Source organism: Podarcis vaucheri (assembly GCF_965113315.1).
Source record: "Podarcis vaucheri genome assembly, chromosome: 6".
Taxonomy (NCBI): domain Eukaryota; kingdom Metazoa; phylum Chordata; class Lepidosauria; order Squamata; family Lacertidae; genus Podarcis; species Podarcis vaucheri.
The window spans coordinates 106,007,366-106,031,815 of NC_138764.1; the positions used below are offsets into that span (position 1 = coordinate 106,007,366).

The following is a 24,450-nucleotide window of genomic DNA, read 5'->3' on the forward strand; positions in this document are numbered from 1 at the left end:
CATATGTCAGGAGTGCTCTGATGGTGCTTCCTGCTTGGCAGGGGGTTGGACTCGATGGCCCTTGTGGTCTCTTCCAACTCTAGGATTCTATGATTCTATGATTCTCCTGAGCCCGGCCCCAGTGAGAAGGCCAAGACCTTGCCAGCCTCCTCCAGACTGCCTGCCTGCTTGTGGCTGCTTCAGCACGTCCCAGTCAGAGACCGAGGGCCACAGCAGAAGAGGATTTCAAGGCTGCCACCTCAACACGCTAAGCTACTTCACACACTGAGAAGAGTCTGTTCATTCACAAAACCACCAGAGCTTTAGTCCAGGTAGCTTAAGCATGAGTAGTCACCATTGACTTACACAAGAACACGAGAAGAGCCTTCTGGATCCGGCCAGTGGCCCCTCTAGTCCAGCCTCCTGTTCTCACAGTGGCCAGCCAAGTGCCTGTTTGAAACCCGCAAACAGGATTCGATCACAAGACCCCTCTCCCCTCCTGTGGCTTCCAGCAATGGGTGCTTTGTTTCTCTGTCCTGATTTCTATTCATTAGTCCTGATTTCTATTCTATTCACCCACTTCAGTGCACAGATTGTGTGTGAGAGGCCTCAAAAGAAGACATCTCTTTTATCGCGCTAAGTATTGGGGCAGGTGAGGGGCTAAAAGATGTGTGAAGCATGGCAGGTCTTGAAAACACCCCACTCCTTGCCACCAAGGGTTAAAGAAGAGGTGATGGTGGATGGAGACCCAGCATCTCAAGGGCAGCTGCTGCTTTGCTTGCACAGGACACAAACACACTTCCTGCCAGATATGGCGAAAACATCCCAGGGACCTCGTCATCCGTTGCCCTACTGATGTTGCAGCAGGTAACTGTAGACCTAGCAAAGGCTGAAAAGGATGCCGTGCAAAAGACCCAGAAAACATGCTCTTTACAACCCCAGCATCTCTCCAACTGCCTTGTCATGGGTGCGTGATTGTGACCTTGGATATGCCTGAAACCTGTGGGTGGCCGCTAGCCTCCTCAGTGGGCCACTTTGGGGGGGGGGGAGTCATAGGCAAGAAGCCATCACTCAACCCACCCACCTGCCTCCATCAAGCATCCTGAGCTAAAATCCACACCGCAAGTTCTGGTTGGAGCAGTTTTCCTTTCTGGGGTTTAGCCAAGAGAAGGGCACTGAGGGGTTGTGTGTCAACCAGTATGACATGGGGTAGATTTGATCCACAAGCTACCAGCTGCAGACCACTGACCTAAACCTTAAACAGCTGGAAGATGGAGAGCTGGTTGCAAAATGCTGACTGCTATCTCCTTTCAGCTGCTTTCCTCCTCCTCCCCTCTCAGTCTTCTTTCTGTGTCTTCTTCAACTGTCTCAGCGGCAGAAACCTTATTTGCAAGGGAAAGAGTCTGGGATCATTCCCTGTCTGCTATCCACAACCTTGGGGTACAACTGCCAGTCAGAGTAGACAATGCTGGACAAATAACCTGACTCAATATCTTAGGAACCGAGGAAGCCACATTCCACGGTGTCAAACAGAGCTCATCTCTGCTAAGCAAGGAAAGGGGTTGGCTTTAGTTCTTGGCTTTGCTGTCGCACATGTTTTGAGAATTCAAAACTAGGAATGAAATCCCACTTCCCTCCATCTCAGCCATTGCAAACAAGCCTCTCAGGGCCCAGGAGATGGGGTGCAGGGACATTTTATGGGGTGGGGAGTTGTGTCAGAAGCAATTTCACTGGATGAAGGCCTGCATCACAGCAGCAGGAAAACACAGGTGGGCGGAGAATTCGCCACTGGAAGCTTGAGGAAATCCAGCTGAATGCAAAGTGTTTGCAGGGAGATAATGGAGAGAGTAATCATCAGAGGCTGAGACAAAGGGGAGAGCAGCCAAATGAGGACAGGGGTCCAGCGAGGGGCTCTTAATTGTCTGGCCACTACGCTAAGTGGTTTATCGATGGAGATTGAAGATGCAGTGGGAAAGGATGGCCACACACCTGGTGCTACTCTCCTGTAGCCGCCTAGCAAAGCATGCCCGTCCGCTGTCAGGCTCGGGCAGAGGAAAGTCTCTTGCTGGCAGGGAAGGAGGGCAAGCAGGCGTGGCACCGCTGGGCATTCGCTGACTGCCAGCAATGGAGGCATGAATAATTGAAGGGGAAAGCTAAGAGGCAGGGAGGTAGAGGAGGAGGAAGAGGAGGAAGGAGGGAGCAGGGATGTGCACTGCAGTAAAACCTGCCTCCTGGGGTGCCCTGGAGCCTGGCTAGCTGCTGGACACAGAGAAAGAGACGCTGAGCTGGAGGCTTTGTTTTGCTGCCTGCCTGGTTGGCAGAGCACACAGCCTACATTTCCAGGAAGCTCAAGGGGGGAAAGGGAGGGAGGGAGGAGGGGACTCCATCCACTCCTGCTGACCAATTAAAGAAAGAAGGGATTCTAACTGGCTACATGCTCACTGCAACATTGGGAAATTATGGTGGGCAGAAAGGAGGCCCCGAGACCCCGGCGCAAGGAGGGTCTGTTGGGTAGTTTGCAGAGATCGTGGGTCAGCCAGAAGAGAGAAGAACCTGTGAAGGATGGAAGGTCAAACGCTGGAGTTTCAGCACAAGGTGTCCTTTAGCTGCACAGGAAAAACCCTGACAGGGAAATGGGCTGAAACTGAAGCCTCCGACTGGCATCAGAGGAGTTTGGGTGGTGTCTTCTGCAAGAGATATTTGGGTGGCTTAATCCTACTGCGAAGGAAACAGTCAGTGCTATGCCAATCTCCACCTGATCCCAATAACTTTGTCAAGTTAAATCACCATGTTTCATTCCCATTTCATGACACCTTGGTGTGTAGATTGAGCAACTCAAGAACTCCGATGAAAGCAGAGAAGTGATCTTTGCAATACAGTCCCTTGCATAGCGGTGGGCGACCATCTCCTGTGATCTACAAAACTACCGAGACCTGCAGCCTAACCCAGAGCAAAGCCCCCTCCTCAATCTCCTGGGCAAAAAAGACGCCCCTGCCCTAATGCTTTTCCACAGGACCTAATCCAAGCTGGACCTGCACCCAACAGCATTGTGGAAATGAGTTCATGGGGAGTTTTCAGAGACCAGATGCACAGTTTTCAGAGTGGGCCTCCCAAGCTGTTTGGGGCAGCTCAGCTTGAACCCTGCAACAAGTTCCTCAAAGCAATTGCATAAATCCACAGGGGACTTGAGCCTGAGAGATGCAATACACCCTCTGGCCATTTGCAGCAGTGGAGCTGCAGAGCAGCAAATATCAAGCAGCCGGTCCTGGAGGTGTAGGGAGGAGTGTGCCTGGTCCCCACGGGCAAGGGAAGTCTCTCCTGCAAGAGGCTGTGGGCTTCAGGCAGGGGAGAGGAACAGCTTGACTACAGCTCCCATCATCCCCAATGATCAGCCACACCAACTGGGGCTGATGAGAGTTGGAGTCCTATGATACTTTGAGAGCCACAGACTCTGCCATTCCTGGCTTAAGGAGTTTCAGCTTTGTGGTTTTCCTTCTGGGAGCACGCTGGCCTCTCTTCTGCAGCCTTATGGTGTTACTGTTGTGTTTGGGGCAACCCAGTCAGATGGACCAGGGAACACAACAACAACAGCAACAACAACAACAGCTATGATAGCCATCTTTAAATAACTCACTTGTCGTCACATAGAAGAGAGAACAAGCTTGTTTTCTCCTGATCTCGAACCAATCCCTCCAACTTAGAAGAAAGGAGATTCTGACTAAATATCAAGGAAAACTTTCTGACAGTAAGAGCTGTTGGACAATGGACTCCTTTGAGAGGTTGTGGACTCTCCTTCCTTGGAGGTTTTTAAGCAGAGGTTGGGTGGCCACCTGTTATGGATGCTTGAGCTGAGATTCCTGCATAGCAGGGGTTGGACTGGATGACTCTGGGTGTCCCTCCCAACTCTACAGTTCTATGGTTCTATTACTGGAATAGTAACTGGGCCACCTGCTGGTACATGTCAGGAATCAGGCCCCACCTGCCCTCAATACCTCCCTGCTTCCTTTGGGTCTGGCTCACCCAGTTTCTTCCTGCTTTCTTTTACAGCGGCTGCCATGAGGCTGGTCAGCAGCTCCCACTGGGCTTCCCCTCTTTGCTCCCTGCTGCTCTTTGGCTTAGAACAGCCTTTCTCAACCCGCGGGTCCCCAGATGTTGTTGGACTACAACTCCCATCATCCCTACCTAGCAAGGCCAGAGCTCAGGGATGATGGGAGTTGTAGTCCAACAACATCTGGGGACCCACAAGTTGAGAACCGCTGGCTTAGAACATAGGGAGCTGCTTTATACTGAGTGAGAACCAATATAAGATGGACTGAGTAAGTCCATCGAGCTCAGCCTTGTCTACACTGGCTGATAGCAGCTCTCTGGGGTTGCAAGCAGAGTTTTCTCCCAGCCCTTCCTGAAGATACCAGCAAGGACTGACCCCGCCACCTTCTGCTGCAAAGGAGATGCTCTTCTGTTTCAACCCTTCCTAGGCTATGTGCACCCAGCATTTTATTCCAGAATCAGTGGAGACGGAGCACTCTCCCACCACCTACATAGCCCCCCCAAACCTAAATCTATTGCATATTTCTTGTCCCCGAAAAGTGCTTATTGAGAAGCTGGTTTCATTCTGAAAACAAAAGCTCACCGCAGATTGATTCTGCATTACTGCATCCACTTGAAAACACATGTAGGTGGTCCCAGAAATGCAGGGAGGGGGGCATATCCACACCTCCCCAATGATGCTGTGGGTGGTCATATAGCAAGATCATAATCCCCATAATTCCTTCTTCATTCATCTGGAGCACGTGCAGAAAGGAAAAGGGACAGAGAGCCTAATCAAGGGGAGGCTTTTCAAATGTGTATCAGGTAACCCCCCCACACCCAAGTGGATGGCAGGATCCATGATTATGTTTGTCATTAATCACCTGTCCTTCACTCAAAGGTCCCAGGGTGGTTTGCAGCATTAAAATACAGTATCAAAAACAATTGGAAACAGCTTACACAGTCATAAAAACATACATCTCAAGGGTCAAAAGCTAGCAGGGAAGATGTGCACGAATGATTCCGGATGGAGAAAACACATGTTTTTGTGTGTGCTACAAAAGGGTTAGCATGTTTGTAGCCCTAAACTCACACCCTTCCTGATCCCACCATGCCTGTTGGGCTTCAGTCTTCCTCCATTTCCACAAAGTGTCCTCTATCTCCTGGACTTGTGTGGTGCCTGGAATAGGTTCATGCAATCTCCACCAACATACACATTCAAGGTTGTTGGGGTTTTTTACCTCCTCCTGTGAGACTCTCTTCACAGGTTTGCCTGTGACTGCCTGAAGTCACCTCATGGTGGGGGAGCTGCCTGAGCAAACCCATCCCTTTGGTTCCCCCAACCTTTGAGCCAGGGCTTTGCCCGAGTCCAGTTCAGGGAAGGTGTCACGATGACGGCCAAAAGGAGGTGTCACTGGTGGGGATTATATAGCCAGTCCCCTTCTGCCCCTGCCTTCTTTTCAATACGTCACCACCAGCTCTGTGGTTCATGCTCCTTGCTTCCCAGGGAGTTATTGTGGCCTCCGCCTCCTCCGCCTCCCCATCTCGCTGTGCCAGGAGGAAGCTGTTCCAGCAAGTAATGAAATGGCCAATCTCCAATCTGCTAAACAGCCATTGATACCAGTTCCTTGCAAGCTGCACTTTCCTCAAATTGGTATTCACCTACTGATCGCGAGTGGCTTATTATACACGACCCACTTACTCACTGCTCCTCAGCCTCGTTAATAAAGGCTTTTGGTTGTGATTAAGTGAGTTGCTGCAGAACTACTCTTGGTCGCAGGCTCCGCAATACTGGGGCTCTCGCTGCTTCCCCGCTTTGCAAGAAACAAAGCACAGCACCCCCTAACAAATGGGTCTCTGACTCTTCCAGACTCAGGAAAGGCAGGCTGGTTCATAGAGCATGCGGGTCAAGCCAAGGAGGGATTGCTGCACCCAGGAAGCTGCCTGGGGCCTGCTCCCTAATGGGCGCGCCACTGAAATCCTTCCCCTCTGCCTAAGCCTCACACCACTGCACAGCCAGATATGCAATGCAATCCGGTCCAGTCCCTGCCTTGCAACAGGGTGATATTAAACTTCCAGGACATTTCTGCACCAGAGGTCAGTGAAAGCAGCCAGCTCTGTCCCCAGAAGGGTAAGTTGACTAACTCCCCCAGCCCCACCAGTTGCTAACACAGCTTGCACCTCTTCCCCTTGCCAGAAACTGGTTTCCTGGGCAAATGGAGGGGGAGGAGTGAAGAAGTGTTATGGAAGGCAAGGGAAAAAAGCAGGGTGATGGAAACACTTCCCCAAACACTGCCAGCTCAAACTGCTGCCTCTCCTCCAGGGGTGTATCTGGTTCCCACCACATCCAGGGTTGGGGGGGGGTGTTCCTTTTTATATAGGGTTCCCCTTGGTTTTTTCAGCTTGTTGTGGTGCCTGATTTATTTATCTTAAGGCACTCAGCTCATTTGCTGTTCCCAAAGAGGATGCCAGCCTCTTCCTTCTCCCTCAGCTTCTTTCCTGGATTTGTGCCCAAGCTCATCCTCACCTTAACCCCAGCTCCAAAAAGTCCTACACACTTTTTCTAGGAGGTCTTTGGACTTTAGCAAGCCTGTGAAGGAAGGGAGTTGTGCCATTCCAAAATCTCCAACCCCAGCTGGTGCTGGCACCAGGGTGGGTGGAAGGATGCAGGGCTCTGACTGAGGATCCATGTAGTCCAGAGCCCTCCATCCAACAGCAACCCGCTAGATGCCTTCAAGGAAGCCCACAAACTGGGCACAACACAGGACACTCCTGCCGCCGCCTCCTCCTCTGCTATCTGAGAGGTTTAAGGAAGGCCATTGCGGTGGTGCCTGTTCAAGGCTATTGTCTGAAGACCCTCTATGCCTTCTCCTGCCACCACGCTGTTTGCAGTCAGCTAAGACCCTCAGGCTCCTGCCTTGATGAAGGAAGTTCAGGGTGCCCCCTTGGCAGTTTCTCTGGGACCAAACCACCCAGGAGGGCACCCAGGTGTTTGGGGTTTTTTTAAAGCATCCTGAGCAGCCAGGCTTTGCAAGGGGATGCTCAAACTCCACCTGAGTTCTTGGGTGTCTGTGTTGGAAAACTGGGCAGATGCTAAGAGCATGAAAGAGCTACTCTGGGCAGGAGCATCCTCGGAGCTGTGGGACAGGGGCTCTCCTGGGATTCCAGGTAAGGGTGACATCCCAAGCCCTGTGTAGATACTCCTTCAGGGACTGAAAGTGGGACCTTCTGCTTTGGAATAAGGTGTTTCCCACCTTCCACAGGTGAGGCCCACCCTCTCCAACCTGCTGACTCCCTACGGACAGAAACTATTTATCACAACATCATGGAATTGTAGAGTAGGAGAGGATCCAAAGGGTCGTCTAGTTCAACCCCCTGCAATGTGGACCAAGATCGTGGCCACAACTGGGGCAGAGAGGAAGGAAGGACGCCCTACAGAGAAACTCCAGAAGTTAGAAATAATCTGTCTGTGCCTGTGTACATGTAGTGTGCGTGCCTCCCCTCATAGATTCGGTTTTCTGCACACATCCGGCCCAGATGTGAGGTTTCTGACTCTTCCATATGCTTAACTGGGGGCTCTCCCCCCCCCAACAGCCACGCAGCCTCTCTTCCTCCTATACATCTCCTGCTCAGCTGTGCCAAACTGGAGAGCGGTTTCCCTGGGGAGGGGTCTCCCAGTCTTCCTTCCAAACAAAGGGTGGGATTTCGAGGAAAGACACCCCCCCCACACACACACAGCGCATAAAAAAAGTTCTCTTCCTAACTTGCGCATATCCTGCCTCCCGTACCGAATCGCCAGGACTGATTCTGCCTCCCTTCGTGGACAGAAAAGAGGTTGCCTCGACCTCCCCCGCGCCGCCAGCCCTGCCCTCACTATCGCTTTGCCGCTTACAAACAACCAAGTCCGTCTCTCTCTCTCTCTCTCTCTCTCTCTCTCTCTCTCTCTCTCTCTCCACCCCAATCAACGCCCCGCAAACTGGCAAAAATTATATCGCCTCCACTTCCCAATCCACAACTGGAGGACTCGCAATTTCCATCCCGAGCAGTTAAAAATGGGTGAGGGGGGACGCGTTGGTCGTGGACAGCAATAGGAGAAGGACCACATTCTGCCTCGCGGTCGCAATTTGGGCAGAGGCACGATTCTGCCCGGACGCCAGGGGGTGCCCGTTGCCACCGCTCCCGGAGAAACCCTATTCGGACTCTGCGCCAACGCCCCCCCCCCCCGCAGCAACTAACACGGGGTAACTAACACGCCACCTATGAAAAATGGGGGGGGGGGAGATACGACTTTGTGCCCTACAAAGCTGGGTGTGGGTGGGTGTTTAAAGGGGGGTTACAAAGCGGACTATGCGGAGCGTAAGGATATTGAGCAGTTGATCATTTGGTGCGGGGGCACCCATAGGACCCACCCCACCCTGCGGCTCAGCACCCCCGCTCGGTCCACTCACCGTTGCCCGAGATCTGGTTCTCCCACTGCGGGGGCCGCGAGGAGGCTCCGAGCTGCAGGTAGAGTCCCACGGAGTGGCAAAGGGCCAGGGTCAGGCCGAAGGCGCCCCCCATCTTCGTCGTCGTCCTCCTCCTCCTCCCGTCCGTCCGTCCGTCCGCCGCCCGTCTCACATCAGGGAGGGCTAGAAGCAGCCGGCGGCCCCCGCCCGATCCGTCGCCCCCGCCGCTGCTCCGGGTAGTGCTGAAGCCGCGGAGAAAGATGCTGAGCCGCCGCTGCCTCGCCCCGTCCCGCTCGCCTCCTCCTCCTCTTCCTTCTCCTCCTCGGCTCCGCTCTGCCAGCCGAAGACTGCGGGACTCTTCCCTACGGCGGAGGGCGCCACAGTGCAGCGGCTGCCGCGCGCCTCGCTCGCTCGCTCTGCCGTCCGGCGGAGGGATCCGGCCGAGGGCTTGATTGATCGGCAAAGTTTCTCCAAGGGGATCGGTTTTAAAGCCGCGGCGGCGCGTCCCTGGCCTGGGGGGGGGGAATGAGGGGGGAGAGACAGGCACCGTCTTGCAAAATTGGAAGTGGGCGCGCGGATGAAACCCGCAGCTCCCCAGAACAGGCGGCGGTTTTCTCCGCCTTCTGTTCTGCTTGGGGGGCAGTAAAGATGCTTGACTTTTGAAAAATAAAAGGGGGGCACCTAACATGAGGGTGTGCACGTCTCGTGTATTTAAACCCGTGAAATTTAGTTCGGCAGGGATTCTACTGTTGCCTCCCCCACCCACTTCACTACCTAAAAAGTGGGCGGGGGGGTTTCACATTTTCTTCTGGTGACAGGGCTGGGGGGGGTCTGTTCAAGCCCACCTAAGAGCCCAGTCCTTATCCCCTTCGCTCCATCTCGCCCGCCTCAATGCTTTCCAGGACATGCATCGGCGTGGAGGATTGACCTGACATTGGTAGACAGGAGGTGAAGTGGGAAGGGGGAGCAGCTGAATGCCCCCCCTCGCCCTCCCCAGCTGCCTACAAGGCGCCCCACCTTCACTACAGAATCAGGCTCTGTGGTGCTGTATCTCTTCGAGACACGCCCGGGAAGTGGATTAGATCTCTCCTGCTTTATTTATCACCATATATAATTTATGGTGTTATTTTTAACAGGAACGCGCCTGCCTGCCTTGAGAACAAAGCGCATTTCTTTGCAAGCTCGTGCATTCCTGAGCTTGGAGACGGGGACTCATCCTGTTCCCTGTTCCCTAACAATTGGGAAATGCTCTGCACCGTTGCTCGCAAGTGGACCTGGCCTTGTCGCTTGATGGCACCCAGAGGTCAGGAGCTGGCCCGGAGCACATGGCGGTCCAGCTGCAAACCGCTTCAGCACCGGCCCGCGGACAGCTCCCGCAGCGCCAGAGGCCAAGGACGGGGGCTTTCAGCACCATGTCTGTGGACAGCGCTGGATTGGCTTCAGCACCTGAGCGGAGGGACAGCGCCCTTTCTCCCCGAGCAAGATTGGAATTCCTTGCCAGATTTGGGTCAACTTTAGGGTCTATTCAGGGACGCGGGTGGCGCTGTGGGTTAAACCACAGAGCCTTGGACTTGCCGATCAGAAGGTCGGCTGTTCAAATCCCCGCGACGGGGTGAGCTCCCCTTGCTCGGTCCCAGCTCCTGCCAACCTAGCAGTCCGAAAGCACGTCAAAGTGCAAGTAGATAAATAGGTACCGCTCCGGCGGGAAGGTAAACGGCATTTCCGTGCGCTGCCCTGGTTCACCAGAAGCGGCTTAGTCCTGCTGGCCACATGACCCGGAAGCTGTACGCCACCTCCCTCGACCAATAAAGCGAGATGAGCGCCGCAACCCCAGAGTCGGCCACGACTAGACCTAATGGTCAGGGGTCCCTTTACCTTTAGGGTCTATTCAAGCTGCCAGGCTGATGGACTAAGCAGGCCCCTGGGAAGAGGGCACCAGAGGTCTGTCATTACGTGTTCAGTTCTTAAGCCACTCTGGGACTGTTGTTGTTGTTGATGATGATGATGTTGATGATGTATTTATTGTGTTTACATTCCACCCTTTTCTCTGAAGAGGTGTAAATGGTTTTCTCCTCTTCCTTATTTAATCCCCACAACGACCCTGTGAGGCAGGTTAGGGAGAGAGGCAGTGACTGGCCCAAGGTCACCCAGTAAGCTTCATGGCGGTCAAGTGGGGTATTTGAACCCTCGTCCTAGTCTGAAACCCTAACCACTACACCACACTGGCTCTTAGCCTAGCTGCGGAAAGCCTCAGCCCTTACTTGGTCCTCAGGTGACAAGGTCAATGCAAAAGTTAAGTTCTCCCTGTAACTGTGTGAATAATCAGTCTTCCCTGGTGCGGTCATGACACAGCACTGCAGTTACTCAACCCAATTCCTTAAAGTTTTCCGGAATGCGGTAAGATAGAAGACCTCTGCACAGTGCCAGATTTGTGGGAATGAGTCAATATTGGGACAATGTCACTGTGTTCACACTGACCAAGCAGATCAGGAAAATTCTGAAGACTCTCTCTATGCTTCACCACAATAACAGGTGGGGAAAACCTTCATTGGAGGTTTTTTAAGAGGTTGGATGGCTGTCTTTCAGGGATTCTTTAGCTGTGATTCCTGCATTGCAGGGGGTTGGACTAGATGACCTTTGGCATCCCTTCCACCCCTTCAATTCTATTATTCCATTAACAATGGGCAAATAAAGTGCTGGAGAAGGGCTGCAGCTCAGGAGCAGCACATGATCACATGTGATTGCATGCAAAAGGACTCCAGAGTCCTCAGGTAAGAGTCTGCAGAGAACCTCACCAAGTCCTCTTTGAGAAGGAAAATGTGTCAGCAGCCCCTTAGCTTTGAGAGATGAGGCATCTGAAATCCCTCCGACGCTGGCTCACCAGTCCACAAAGGTTGTCTGTTTTTCTAGAGATCCCCAGCTGAAGTGGCCACGGACACAAAGTGAGGCAGCCCCAGGCGACACCACAGTGTGCAGCCCCAATCCAGAGCATCTTCACCTTCCCATGCATGTCCTTCAGCTGGGGAAGGGAAGGGCAACGTGCCAACAGTAAGCTGGGCATCAGCTGTGCTTGGGATATATACAGACATCTGTCCTTGGTCAGAGCACAGTTGCTCCAGGTAGAGCTACCCCAGGTCACCTTCCTTGTATCTCCTTTATGCATCAACCTGGCCCTCTGCTTGCCACCTCTGCTGCCCTGATTGACTATTCAAAGCTCTCCTTGATGGTGATGAGCCCACTGGGCCACAAGAATAGCTATGTTTGATCAGGCCAGCACTTCCTTTGCACAGTGGCCAACCAAATGCCCATAGGAAGCCTGCAAACACCCTCCTGTCCTGAGGTTTCCAGCAACTCCAATTCAGAAGTGAAGCTCCAGCAGGCTGACTTTGACCCCAAGGGCACACCCTTCCATTGTCTCCTGTGACAGATGGGTGCCAACTAACTGAAGGTAGACAGAACATAGTGATCATGGTTAGTAGTCACTTGCAAGTCATTAATTTCTATAATTCTCTTTTAAAGCCATCCAAGTTGGTGGCCATCACTGCCTCCCCAGGGAGCAAATTCCATAGTTTAACTGTGCTATGCATGGCTTTCTTTTATCAGTCGTAAATCTTCCAACAGTCACTGGAGGTCCATGAGTTCTAATGTTATGAGAGAGGAGGAAAAACTTCTATCTATTCACTTTCCCCATGTCTTGAATAACTTAAAAAACTTCTCTTACTTGCCTTTTCTCTAAGCTAAAAATCGCCAAATACTATAACACTTCTTCATGGGGGAATCATTCTATCCCCTTGATCATTTTGGTGTTCTTTTCTGAACCTTTTAAAATTGTACCTTTTTAAACCAAAGATTTGTTTAATGTAATTATGTCATCAACAGCTTTATTTTCAATTCCTTCCCTAAGGATCCCCCCTTTTTTTTATACAGCTGCCTCACACTGGGTCATCTTCACTGAGCTTCTACTATGACCTCCAGGTCTTGTTCCTGGTCCAACCCTGCCATTTCAGACCCCAGGAGTGTCGATGTGAAATTAAGACCTTTTCCCCCAACATGCATCACTTTACACTTGTTTACATTGAATTGCATTCACCATTTTACTGTCCACTTGTTCAGTTTGAAGAAGTCCTTTTGGAGCAGTTCACAACCCCTTTTTGCTGTAACAATTCAGTGACCGCTGCAGACTTGGCTCCTTATCTCTGCAGCCTCCTTATCCCCCTTTAGCACACCGTTGACTCCATTGCCATCCAAACTAACATGGTCTCCCATTTCATCTGGTGAAGATGTGGCTCTCTAATGAAAATATGAAAAACATCACCTTGCCAACAAAGGTCTGTGTAGTTAAAGCTATGGTTTTCCCAGTAGTGATGTATGGAAGTGAGAGCTGGACCATAAAGAAGGCTGATCGCCAAAGAATGGATGCTTTTGAATTCTGGTGCTGGAGGAGACTCTTGAGAGTCCCATGGACTGCAAGAAGATCAAATGTATCCATTCTGAAGGAAATCAGCCCTGAGTGCTCACTGGAAGGACAGATTGTGAAGCTGAGGCTCCAATACTTTGGCCACCTCATGAGAAGAGAAGACTCCCTGGAAAAGACCCTGATGTTGGGAAAGATCACAAGGAGAAGGGGACGTCGGAGGACGAGATGGTGGGACAGTGTTCTTGAAGCTACCAGCATGAGTTTGACCAAACTGTGGGAGGCAGTGAAAGATAGGAGGGCCTGGCATGCTGTAGTCCATGGGGTCATGAAGAGTCAGACACAATTAAATGACTAAACAACAACAAGAAGAATGGAAATATGAAGATGCCAAGCTCTGTAATACTGGCCTCCCAGCTACTGGGATTTGGGAGCATACACGGGGCATCTCTAAGTCTGACACCTGAAAGACTTTAGATTGGAGCTCCCTGTTAGGAACCAAGGCAAACATCTTGAGGATGCAAACCATGTACTTTATCTGTGTGCTCCCACTTCACTCTGGACCCTCCAATCCCACGTGAGGCAAGGATTGCATCTGACATTTTCGGCCCCAGCCTCCCTTTCCTTTTTCCTTTTTGAATACATTTTATTCAGGCCTTTTTCTTGTCACATCTGCCTCTCAGCATCTGGATTCCAGAGGAGATCTTGGTTATTTGCCCTTTTTTAATTTAGAAAAAGGAGACATGGGATTAATGATCAGCTGCCTTGCATTTCAATGTTGGTTTTCTCCATGCCCGAGAGGAGTGCCATTTCCCGCCATAGGGAAAAGTCCCCCCTGATTTCCCTCATAGCCTGTCAGTAGTAACTGCTCTAAGATTTGTTCTTTTAATCCAGAATCAATAGCAAATTTCATTTAAAAATAAATTAAAGCCGGCATTGGAAATCATTCACCATGTGGGTTGGGGCTATATGTGGAACCGTCTAAATGGCTCCCTTTGGCTCATCCATCACTGCCACAAGCGGGGGGGGGGGGAGTGTGTGTAAGAGAGAACTCGGCAACAGCACTGATTCATGGGAAGCCTATTTAAATGTATCAGCTCTTAACAATGAGTAGAGCAAGGTGTGTGAGAGAGACCTTTTAACATGCACTAAGAGGAGCTTATCAAGGAAAGGTGGCCAGTGGCAGAAAAGGGGCCTCTGTCTAGATGGCAGCAGCGACTCCTCCTCTGAGGCAAGGCATCATTTCCCAATCCTGCCTTGCAGGGAGGAAAAGGCGGCTGCTCTGCAAGTCCAGTCGAGCAGGTGGGACCCAGCTTACTGGAGGCCCTGTTGGTGATGGGTGAGCTATCACTATTTCAGCTAAACCTTGCTTCCTTCTTTCCAAAGTACCCTGGAGAATTTTTTGGGGAACCGCAGGGTATCACCCACCCACAAACACAGCTAAGAGTTCTCAGATGCTGGATGAGTTGACTGAAGAAGCAAAGTTGAAAAGGGGTAGGGGGGAAATGTACTTTTCATTCCTCTTTCCATCTCTCTCTCTCTCTCTCTCACACACACACACACACACACCCACACACCCACACCCACACACCCACACACCCACACACCCACACCCACACACATTCCTTGTCAATTCCTGGGACTAAATTCTGGGTACAATAAACAGAATTGTGTCTGCCATTGACACCGCAATGCTCCCAGCTCAAAGCATATACAAACCTCTGTGTGCTTCTATATTTAAAGGTAAAGGGACCCCGACCGTTAGTTCCAATCGTGGCTGACTCTGGGGTCGCAGAGCTCATCTCGCTTTATTGGCTGAGGGAGCCGGTGTACAGCTTCCGGGTCATGTGGCCAGCAGGACTTAGCTGCTTCTGGTGAACCAGAGCAGTGCACGGAAATGCCATTTACCTTCCAGCCAGAGCGGTACCTATTTATCTACTTGCACTTTGACGTGCTTTCGAACTGCTAGGTTGGCAGGATCAGGAACCGAGCAATGGGAGCTCACCCCGTCGCAGGGATTCGAACCGCAACCTTCTGGTCGGCAAGTCCTAGGCTCTGTGGTTTAACCCACAGCGCCACCCGCGTCCCTGCTTCTATATTTACTTACAGTAAAATCCTTTGACTCTTTCCCTATAAAGAGTGTTGTGAAACAGGGCAGTGTTCCTGCCTCAACTCTCTTTGGCATATTCTTCTCCCTGTTGCTCTCATGTGCCTTCAGTTCGACTGCAGACATTGTGTACTTCTGTTCAAGGAGGGACTGGGGTCTGTTCAGCCTGGCACATCTCAGCGCCAAGACAAAAGTGGGTTTTTATCCACAAGATGTTGTTGCAGATGTCACAGCCTTTACAGCACACTCTGGGGAAGCTATTCAGAGACTCACCAACCATTTTGCCCAAGCCTGCAGTGAAGACCTTGGGTCAAACCTTGGGTCATAACTTCACCAGCACTCCAGACATCAGTATTGGTGACCACATGCTTGAGGTGGTAGACAATTTTACCTGGACTCCATCATAACTGTTGGGATGTGATTAGATGCTAGGAGAGGATATATTTGCCTAAGCTCAGACTTGCAGGTGTTCTCACATTGCTGGCCTGGTGGAGAAGATCAGAAAGAGAGTGTGCCCAGGCAAAGAGGAGAACATATAGCTATGCTCTCTTCCTGTCAGGGCACAAGGGGAGTGTTTTCACAGGGTTCCTTCTATCAAGTTTAGAGAAAAACTCTGTGAGCCTCAGCTCCTTCACGTGCCTATCTAGCAAGAATTGTTGGGTGAACTGCATTTAATATTCCACACTAACCAGCAAACTTTCCACTGATGCTGAGCTGGACAAGCGTATTGTCCAGGCAGCTACAGCAATGGCTCAAAAGGGTATTGGAGGATTTGATGCTAACGACCCACACCAAGATGAAGGTCTACCAGGATTGTGTGTTGAACACGCTGTTTTATGGAAGTGAGTCATGGGCCACCTCAGGAGGAATGCCTAAATGCCTTCCATATGCACTGTGTCAGGAAGATTTTGGGCATGACATGGCAGGACAGAGTCTCAAAGAAAAATGTGCTCTTCCAAGTCCAAATTCCCAGCATGTTTGCACCAGGCCAACTGGCAGACTAACTCTGTGTTACAAAGTTGTCTGCAAATGAGACATGAAGGCTGGCAACATCAACCTCTTGTGGCTGTTTAGTCATTTAGTCATGTCCGCCTCTTTGTGACCCCATGGACCAGAGCACCCCAGGCACTTCTGTCTTCCACTGCCTCCCGCAGTTTGGTCAAACTCATGCTGGTAGCTTCGAGAACACTGTCCCACCATCTCGTCCTCTGTCGTCCCCTTCTCCTTGCACCCTCCATCTTTCCCAACATCAGGGTCTTTCCCAGGGAGTCTTCTCTTCTCATGAGGTGGCCAAAGTATTTTAGCCTCAGCTTCAGGATCTGTCCTTCCAGTGAGCACTCAGGGCTGATTTCCTTAAGAATGGAGAGGTCTGATCTTCTTACAGTCCATCGGACTCTCAAGAGTCTCCTCCAGCACCATAATTCAAAAGCATCCTTTCTTTGCCGATCAGCCTTCTTTATGGTCCAGCTCTCAATTCCATACATCACTACTGGGAAAACCAGAGCTTTAACTATACGGACCTTTGCAGGCATGGTGATGTCTCTGCTTTATAAGATGCTGTCTAGGTTTGTCATTGCTTTTCTCTGGAGCAGGAACCGGCAAGCCACTCCAGTATCCCTGCCAAGTAAACTCCATGGACAAAGACCACCGGCATATAAAACATCAACCTCACTGTGTAGGAATTCCTTGCAGATGACCACAATGCCTAGAAACAGGTAGGTAGGTTGTGGCGTCATAGCAGTGACCAGAGGATAAATGACCAGGATCACAGAGAGAAGAAACAGCCAGGTGCCTGGATGCCTTCTTCTGCCCCAGCTGCAATAAAACATGTCTCTCCTTTATCGGTCTCTACAACCATAGCAGGTGCTGTAACTCTCCACTGGCATGACTTTACCCCCGATGGCATTGTCTCTCAAGGCAGACAGATACCAACAAATTTATAAAATGCTCAATGTAAGAGCTCTCTGCTTAGAATATCTTGCTGTTTTTTTAAAAAATTATCGGAAGCTGTGGGGTGAGGGGTCTGGGTTCAGATCAGAATTCAGGGGAGGGGTGGTCAACTCCCCCTCCCTCTCCCCCTCCTGATTAAGATTGTCCCCTGACCTCAGTTTATGCATATGATTGTTCTGAAAAATAAACATGTCTGCAATTAAAGCAATATGTGCTGTTAAGTAAACATTATAAATAATTTAATTTTGATTGTGTGGAACGTTGTAGCAATGTCTGTAAAAAGCAATGCAATAAAAGTCACGCTCTGTTTTAAAAAAGAAAAGCAAAAACGTTTGCTCCAGGTGTGTTGACAGGACCCACCTGAATGTGTCAGGAGTTCTCTCTCCCCCCCCCCCATTTTATTTGAAAGATTTTTGCATACAATATTAATTGCATTCATTCACAACAATTTCAATATTTATATAGGGGTTCTTGCCACCCCTGACTTCCCTCAATTCCTTCCCCGGTTTCTATCTTTTGTCTCTTATCTTTTCTGCGACTAAATACTTTAATCCAATCTCTTAAATCTCCTTTTTCCATACATTTTATTACAAATGCTAATCTAACCCTGCTAACGTTTTTAAATGTTTGCAGTGCTCTTCCATGTAATCTATAAAATTAATCCATTCATTAAAAAATTTAAAATCTTGGTGTCTAATCTTCCCAGTCAATTTTGCCATTTGTGCCAAGTCCATCAATTTCGATATCCATTCTTCTTTCGATAGGGTTCTCTCTTCCTTCCAGCCCTGGGCATATATCATTCTTACTACTGTCATCACATACATAAACAGGACCAGATTTCAGGAGTTCTTATTCCCCCACCCTCAGTTTGTGGTTGTGGAGTCCTGTATCACCAGCAAAGCAGCAGAACAAGCAGGTAAGGAGAGAAACAAGAAAGGTGTGCAGCTTGATTGCCTTGATGGAATCTCTCTTCACCTGCTGGTATTTCTTTTGATTAGAAAACCCAGATGGTTAGAGAGTTTTGATTTAGTTTTTGTCTATTGTTATTTTGACTTTCCGAAAGTCTTAAATTATTGCTGTTCTTTTTCCTTTTTGATAATTCTGTCTTTTTCGTAAATTGCTTTGAGGTGGGTGGGTTTTTGTTTTGTTTACAAGCAAGCAAGCGGTGTATAAATTTTATGAAATAAATAAATCAAAAGTCAACAAGAGCTCCTTGGAGAGGAGGGGGTTAACAAGGCCTCCCTCCCTTTATGCAAAGCAGCAGAATTGCATCTGGCTTTGGGCAGATCACACTTGCACAGAAGCTCATTAACCACTCTGAGCTGTGGGGGGGGGGCTTTGAGGGGGTGGGAGCATCAGGAGAGGGCCAACTCTGTATAACAAGGCAGAGATAATTGCAAGCTTTGGTACCGTCTCCAGGTTCACAGCACAGAGTTGGATGCATTTAGGCTTTCTGGGTGTAGATCCTGGCACGTGCACAGCTGAAAGTTGGAAATCCCAGGAGCTGGACGCATAGCTGTCAGCTTTTCCCTTTCCTTGCGAGGAAACCTATTCGGAATAAGGGAATTTCCCTTAAAAAGGGGAAAACGTTGACAGCTATGAGCTGGAGAGAAGAGTTAAGGTGGAGGAGAGCAGGTTGGGGGCTGAGCACAGGACTGGATCCTCTGAGGAAGGACTGGGAGAAGGAAAACAACAGAGAATGGAGCTGGTCCAGGACAACAGACCCTTCCAGTCAGGGCCGTCTTTCCCATAGGGCTTAGTGGTGCGTTGCGCCAGGGCGCCGGCCTCTCAGGGGCGCCCCAGAAAGTGGGGGAGCTTTGCAGCTTTTCCGGCGGCCTCCCCTTTCCCTGCATGCCCGCCAGCTGCACCCCGCCAACCATAAGGCTGGTGGGCATGCAGCTTCCCTTCCAAGCCTGCCAAGCCTCTGTGGGAATCGCTCTCCTCCCAAGGAGGCTTGGGAGGGGCGCAACTTCACTCCCAAGCCTCCGCGGGGATCGCTCTCCTGCAGCGGCATGGGGGAGAGTTGCCCCCCCCCTGGCAGTGCACAGCTAAGGCCACCCCAACACTATCCATGGTAATTTGGTGGCGTTGGGCGGCTATTTGCCCCCCGGCGCCGTATCTGCTTCCCTGCTTCCAGTGTCCCTGTTTTCAGGGGACAGTCCCTGATTTAGAGAATCCATCCGCTTTCTGATTTGATCCCTGAATGTCCCAATTTCATCAGAGAAATATTGGAGGGTATGGCGTTATGTGAGCCCTGAGCCAAGGAGAAAAGTAGCTATTCAACCTTGAGAAGAAATCTGAAGGCAGCCCTTATAGGGAAATTTTTTAAATGCTCAATGTTTTATTATGTTTTCGTATACCGTATTTACTCGAATGTAATGTGTACTGTTTTTCACCAAACTACGTTGCAAAAATTAGGGCGCACATTAGATTTCATGGCGTGTTGACCTTAGCCAGCAGATACTTTTTTGGTTTCAAGGCTTTGAAAATTGAGGTGCACATTAGATTTGATGGTGTATTAGATTAGATTAGTAAATATGTTATGTTGGAAGCCGCCCAGAGAGGCTGGGGCAATCAAGTCAAATGGGTGCGGTATAACAACAACAACAACAACAACAACAACAAAGTGGTACCTCAGGTTACAGACGCTTCAGGTTACAGACTCCACTAACCCACAAATAGTACCTCGGGTTAAGAACTTTGCTTCAGGATGAGAACAGAAATTGTGCAGTGGCAGCAGGAGGCCCCATTAGCTAAAGTGGTACCTCAGGTTAAGAATGGACCTCCAGAACGAATTAAGTTCTTAACCCGAGGTACCACTGTAATAATAATGGAATAAGATACATCCTATTTTCATCAGAGAAATGTTGGAGAGTATGGAACAACTGTGGATGGGGTGGGCAGCAGGGTCACCAAGGGATTAACACAAGAGGGGAAGACTGGGGGAGGTCTTCAGGCTATAAAAAGGAAGGGCTTGCAGGGAGGGGGAGAGAAAAGGACTGGCGCCAGAGGAGGAAGAGGGGTGGCCATCAAGTGAAGAAGTGGGACTCCCAGAGGAGGAAGGCAAGAGGGCACTCCCAACGCCAGCAGAAGGCCCAAGCTAGGAACCAGAGGTGGTGGAAGGGCCATGGGAGACCCTGCTTCACAGGTGGGGGGTAGACCAAGGAAGGAGATGGCTCCACAGTGAGTGGTGTTTGGTGCCCCTTCATCTAGAGAAGGTGTGGGGAAGCTCTGGCACTCCAAAGGCTGCTGAGTGACAGCGCCCATCAGCCAGGCAGGGTTGGGAGAGACTCCTTCCTGAACTCCTGGAGAGTCATTGCTTCCGGTCAGTGTAGCCCATACTGAGCTAGATGAACCAATGACCTAACTCAGTATATAAAGATTGTCTCTTGCGCATGTACATGGTCATCATGTTGCCTAGACATTGCTGGCGTTCTCTTGCAACACAGGGGTTGGTTTTGCTAACTCCGTATAAGGCATCTTCCTATGTGCCCATGTGCTTTTCCTTGGCGCCCTGTGGCTGGAGCAGGTGGCTCTCCCAGACCTGCAAGGGGGGGGGAGCAGAGGGTGGAGCCTGGCAAGGACTTGAGGCGGCTGAGTTGCGTTGCCTCATCATTCTTTTATTTCTCTGTATAAATAATTTACTTTCCAGCGAGAGAGAGAGGGGGGGAAGGCCTTCCAAGCCCGGCCCACTCCTATAAACCACCCAAATGTAGAAAACACAGGCATCGGATTTGCATAGATTATTGCTCCGCGCTGGTACAGAGTAGGTGGCGAAGCCTTCAAATCTCGTATTAGAGACTATTAAGCTTTGATTTTATTGTATCCTCTTATGAAGGGGAACTCGGCAAAGCGGTGATTTGCGATGTGCTTCTCGCACTTTGCAGGGAGGGGGGACACGAATTCTTCTCCCTCAATATGTTGCGTGCATAATGTATGCAAACAGCCTTGCCTAATGCAGCATTTATGGGTTCTCACCATTTATATTTCATGGCCCTCACTCTTGCATTTTACTTTCCCCTATTAACAGAGAGAGATTAGACCACTTAACCAGAAAATCAGGGAGAGCAATGAATGCATTTTTAATAGCGATAAATGTGCGTCCCACCCCAACATAGGGAAAAGTGGAAGAAATGCATTTAGGGATTTAATCTGACCTTTCGTGTATATATAAAAAAGTCAGCCTCCTTCAAGCTCGGTGAGCAGTTGCGGCATCAACGAAGTCAAGAACCGACAAGTCCAGGGAGATCTTGCAGCCCAACCTCCCTCCTCACCGGCCGAGGAAATTAAGGCAGGAGATTGCTGTGTCCAGCCAAACAGAATGTATAAATTGGATTCATATAAGCTGAAATAATGTGCAAGGCAAGGTTTGCTTGCTGGCGCCTTAACTTCCTCTTGCAATCCTCGACTCTCCAATAATTTGCAAACCGCCCTTTGCTTTGGATGGTTTATGCATCCTCCTTACGTCCCAGAGTAAAAGGGCCACACAAGGCCACCAGGTCTGGGTCTGGGTCTGGAGGGAATTCCCCAGGCATTCCAACTTGGGGGGTTCCATGGCAGAAGTGAGGTGGGCTATAGACTGGGCTTCCCCCCCCAGCTGGAACTCAGTTCTGGCACCCCTCAGTTGGGTCCCAGCCCCTCGCAAGGGGGCACCATGGCCTTTCTAAGAGAATGAGGGAGGGGTTCAGGGTGAATTTTTTTCCTTAAAAAATAGCACTGGCTGTAGAAATCCATGAAAATTAAGAAATTGGAGGGCAGGATAGCCAAAGTGTGTTAGCTGGGACCAGCTAAGTGGAACCACGGGGAAGGAAGTTCGCAAAGACAGCAAAATGGGGAAGGGCCACAAAAACAACTATCTTATTTGGCTGAATTTTGAATAAAAATTCTTCAGGGTCTCTACAAAGAAGAGCAATTAGCCCTCATGTAGCACGCCATGTGGTGCAGTGGTTAGTGTGTCAGACCAGGACCTGGAAGAGCTGTTGTTGTTGTTGTTTAGTCGTTTAGTCGTGTCCGACTCTTCGTGACCCCCTGGACCAGAACCACCAGGCCCTCCTGTCTTCCACTGCCTCCCGCAATTTGGTCAAACTCATGCTGGTAGCTTTGAGAACACTGTCCAACCACCTTGTCCTCTGTCGTCCCCTTCTCCTTGTACCTGGGAGAGACCTGGGTTCAAATCCGCACTCAGCCAGGAAGCTCACTGGATGACCTTTTAGGTCAGCCACTCACTCTCAGCCTAAGCTACCTCACAGGGTTGTTGTGAGGATAAATAGGAGGAAAGGTGGAATAGAAATGCAACAAACAAACAAACAAACAACTGTGTGGGTCCCATGTTTTTTAAACTTCCATTGGGGTTTGGTGGTAGTAGAAGCGGCCAGTGGTCTTTCATGGCACCAGGCAGTTCCCTCCATATATTTCAACCCCAAAAGAGACCACTCAGCTTCATCTGCCCACTGGGGCTCCCTCATTCATATCTCTCTCTCTCTCTCTCTCTCTCTCTCTCTCTCTCTCTCTCTCTCTGTCTGCTAGACAGTAATTCATAAGTGATGCATTTTGCATCTGGCAGCAGGGAAGGGGGCAGCTGCAATTAGCCATAACTATTTCATTTTAGTCAAGCGTCCCATTATAATTTGCATTTCACCTTTTAATTGCATGGTGGAGAAGATGGGAGCCGGCTGCCTACCAGTTGCAATGAGAGAAATATGCCGGAGCTATAAAAAGCCAATGCCTGGAGAGACCAGCCCAGAGAACTTTATGGGGAGATTTTATTTACTGGTGTAAAAGCTAATCCGGCTTCTGTGTCTGGGCTGCCTTTGTGTGTTGCTCTTTCCCTTTCAGCTGGGTGAGCACCTCTGCTTGGGCTCTGGATAAAGCCTGAGCCCCTGGGTCGGGGGGAGGGGGCAGAGACACAAGAACCAGAAGGTTCCACCAAGAAACAAAACCAACCAATTGCCAGTTCCCCCACCCAGATCACCCTGAGCAGGTCAGAATCCTGAGGGTGTCCCAAGCAGGGAACCAACACAATGCTCCAGCCAAGACTAGCCCAGGAAGATGCGCTTTTTTGAGGCAATACAGAAAATGCTGTCTGTCCCCCCCCCCCCGCCACCATGAAAAATGTTGGGGTGGGGGTGGGCAGGGTCAGAGGAGGAAACAGGGCCTTTTTCTGCCTCTCCTCCCAACCAGCTGCCCTGAGGCGACTGCTTCCCCAAGCTTCCTGGGTGGTCCAGCCCGGACTTCATCAACGCTGACTGGAAGGCTGCAGTGCCTGCTGTGCTTCGCTCAGTCCTTCCGAGAGGGAGAGAAATCAATATGTGGCTGTTTGTTTTGCATGCAGCAAATATTTATTTGTTTCATTTCATTTACATTTCGCTTCTCATTGAAACATCCTGAAGCAATTTAACAGCAAATAGCAAGTGTACATTCCCAAATCAAATGGGATTCAGGACATTCTAGAACAAGACGTTTTTGGTTCATAGCTTTGCGATTGTCCCGGCTGCATCACCTGCCGATATAGTTATTTGCAACCCAGAAAGGCACAGACCGGGCAAACGTCTCATTTTCCCCACATGGAAAAGAACCACTCAGCCAGCTGCAACAAAGACCAATCTCTGACCCTCTGACCCACAACTCTCCATGGCAGGTGATGGGCTAATCCGGTTGGAGGCAAAAGTTCTTCACGACACCCATAAAGAGTGGAGCTGAAAATGAGCAAAATCCACCCACCAAGCCTTCCCAAAGGAGACTGTTGGGTTGTATCCACTGCTAGTCCTACCCCGAGTAAACCTACTAGATGGGTGCCATTAATTTCAGTGGGTCTGTTCCAGGGAGGACTTGGTTGGACGTTATCCAGATTGGATTGGAGGGCAGCTCAGGGCCAATGCCCAATGAGTATCTTGGCCACAATCCAACACGGTCAGGCAATGCACCTCAGCCAGTTGAGTCCCAACTCTTCACACATCACTCTTGTGCCGGATCATTTGTGGGAAAGAGTAAGAGAAATGCATGTTTTGTGAGATCCTTCCTGTTGCCGAAAGGTGAGAACAATTTGCGCACCATGTCACATCAGGACATGAAGCTCAACAATGTAGGGCAGCCTCCCCCAACATGCTGCCCTCCAGCTGGCAGCCCATCCACCTCAGCCAGCCTCAGCCAACAGGGGTTGTCACCCAACACAGCTGGAAGGCACCACAACTTCCACTGGGCAGTTCCAAAAGCGCAGCATTACTCAGTGAGCATTGCAAGGCATGGTGGGCTTCACTGGAGTTGGCTACAATTTCTGACAAGGCGGTTGGCTTCAGCCCACAACCCTGGTCTGTCTTCCTTGTGGCAGAACGGTCTCAGATCAGGGATAGCCCTCCAGATGTGGCTGAATTACAGCTGTAGGAGGGGAGAGGGCTCTTGCAGTCAAATCCTGCTTGCGGTGCTAACTAATGGTATTAATTACTTGTAGCATTTCACAACAAATGAAAACTCAGCTGTGTGAGCCTCACTTGGTTCAAAGTGTTCATCAGTTACAAAATTTAAGCACCCTC

General features: G+C 50.3%; 1 protein-coding gene and 1 long non-coding RNA gene across 3 annotated transcripts in view; one reads left to right on the plus strand and one right to left on the minus strand.

Annotated features, from left to right (window-relative positions):
• The window catches only part of VSTM2L (V-set and transmembrane domain containing 2 like), a 101,868-nt gene extending 92,715 nt beyond the window's left edge, over positions 1-9,153 (minus strand). For both annotated transcript variants that reach the window (XM_082226301.1, XM_082226300.1), the window contains exon 1: positions 8,454-9,153. In XM_082226301.1, the coding sequence (XP_082082427.1) occupies positions 8,454-9,138 (685 nt within the window). In that variant the 5' untranslated portion in view covers positions 9,139-9,153. The remainder of the gene's footprint in view (positions 1-8,453) is intronic.
• The window catches only part of LOC309534366, a 292,267-nt gene extending 270,085 nt beyond the window's left edge, over positions 1-22,182 (plus strand). Inside the window, exon 6 of the long non-coding RNA XR_014220631.1 lies at positions 22,154-22,182. This is a non-coding gene — a long non-coding RNA (uncharacterized lncRNA). The remainder of the gene's footprint in view (positions 1-22,153) is intronic.
• Positions 22,183-24,450: the final 2,268 nt, after the last annotated feature.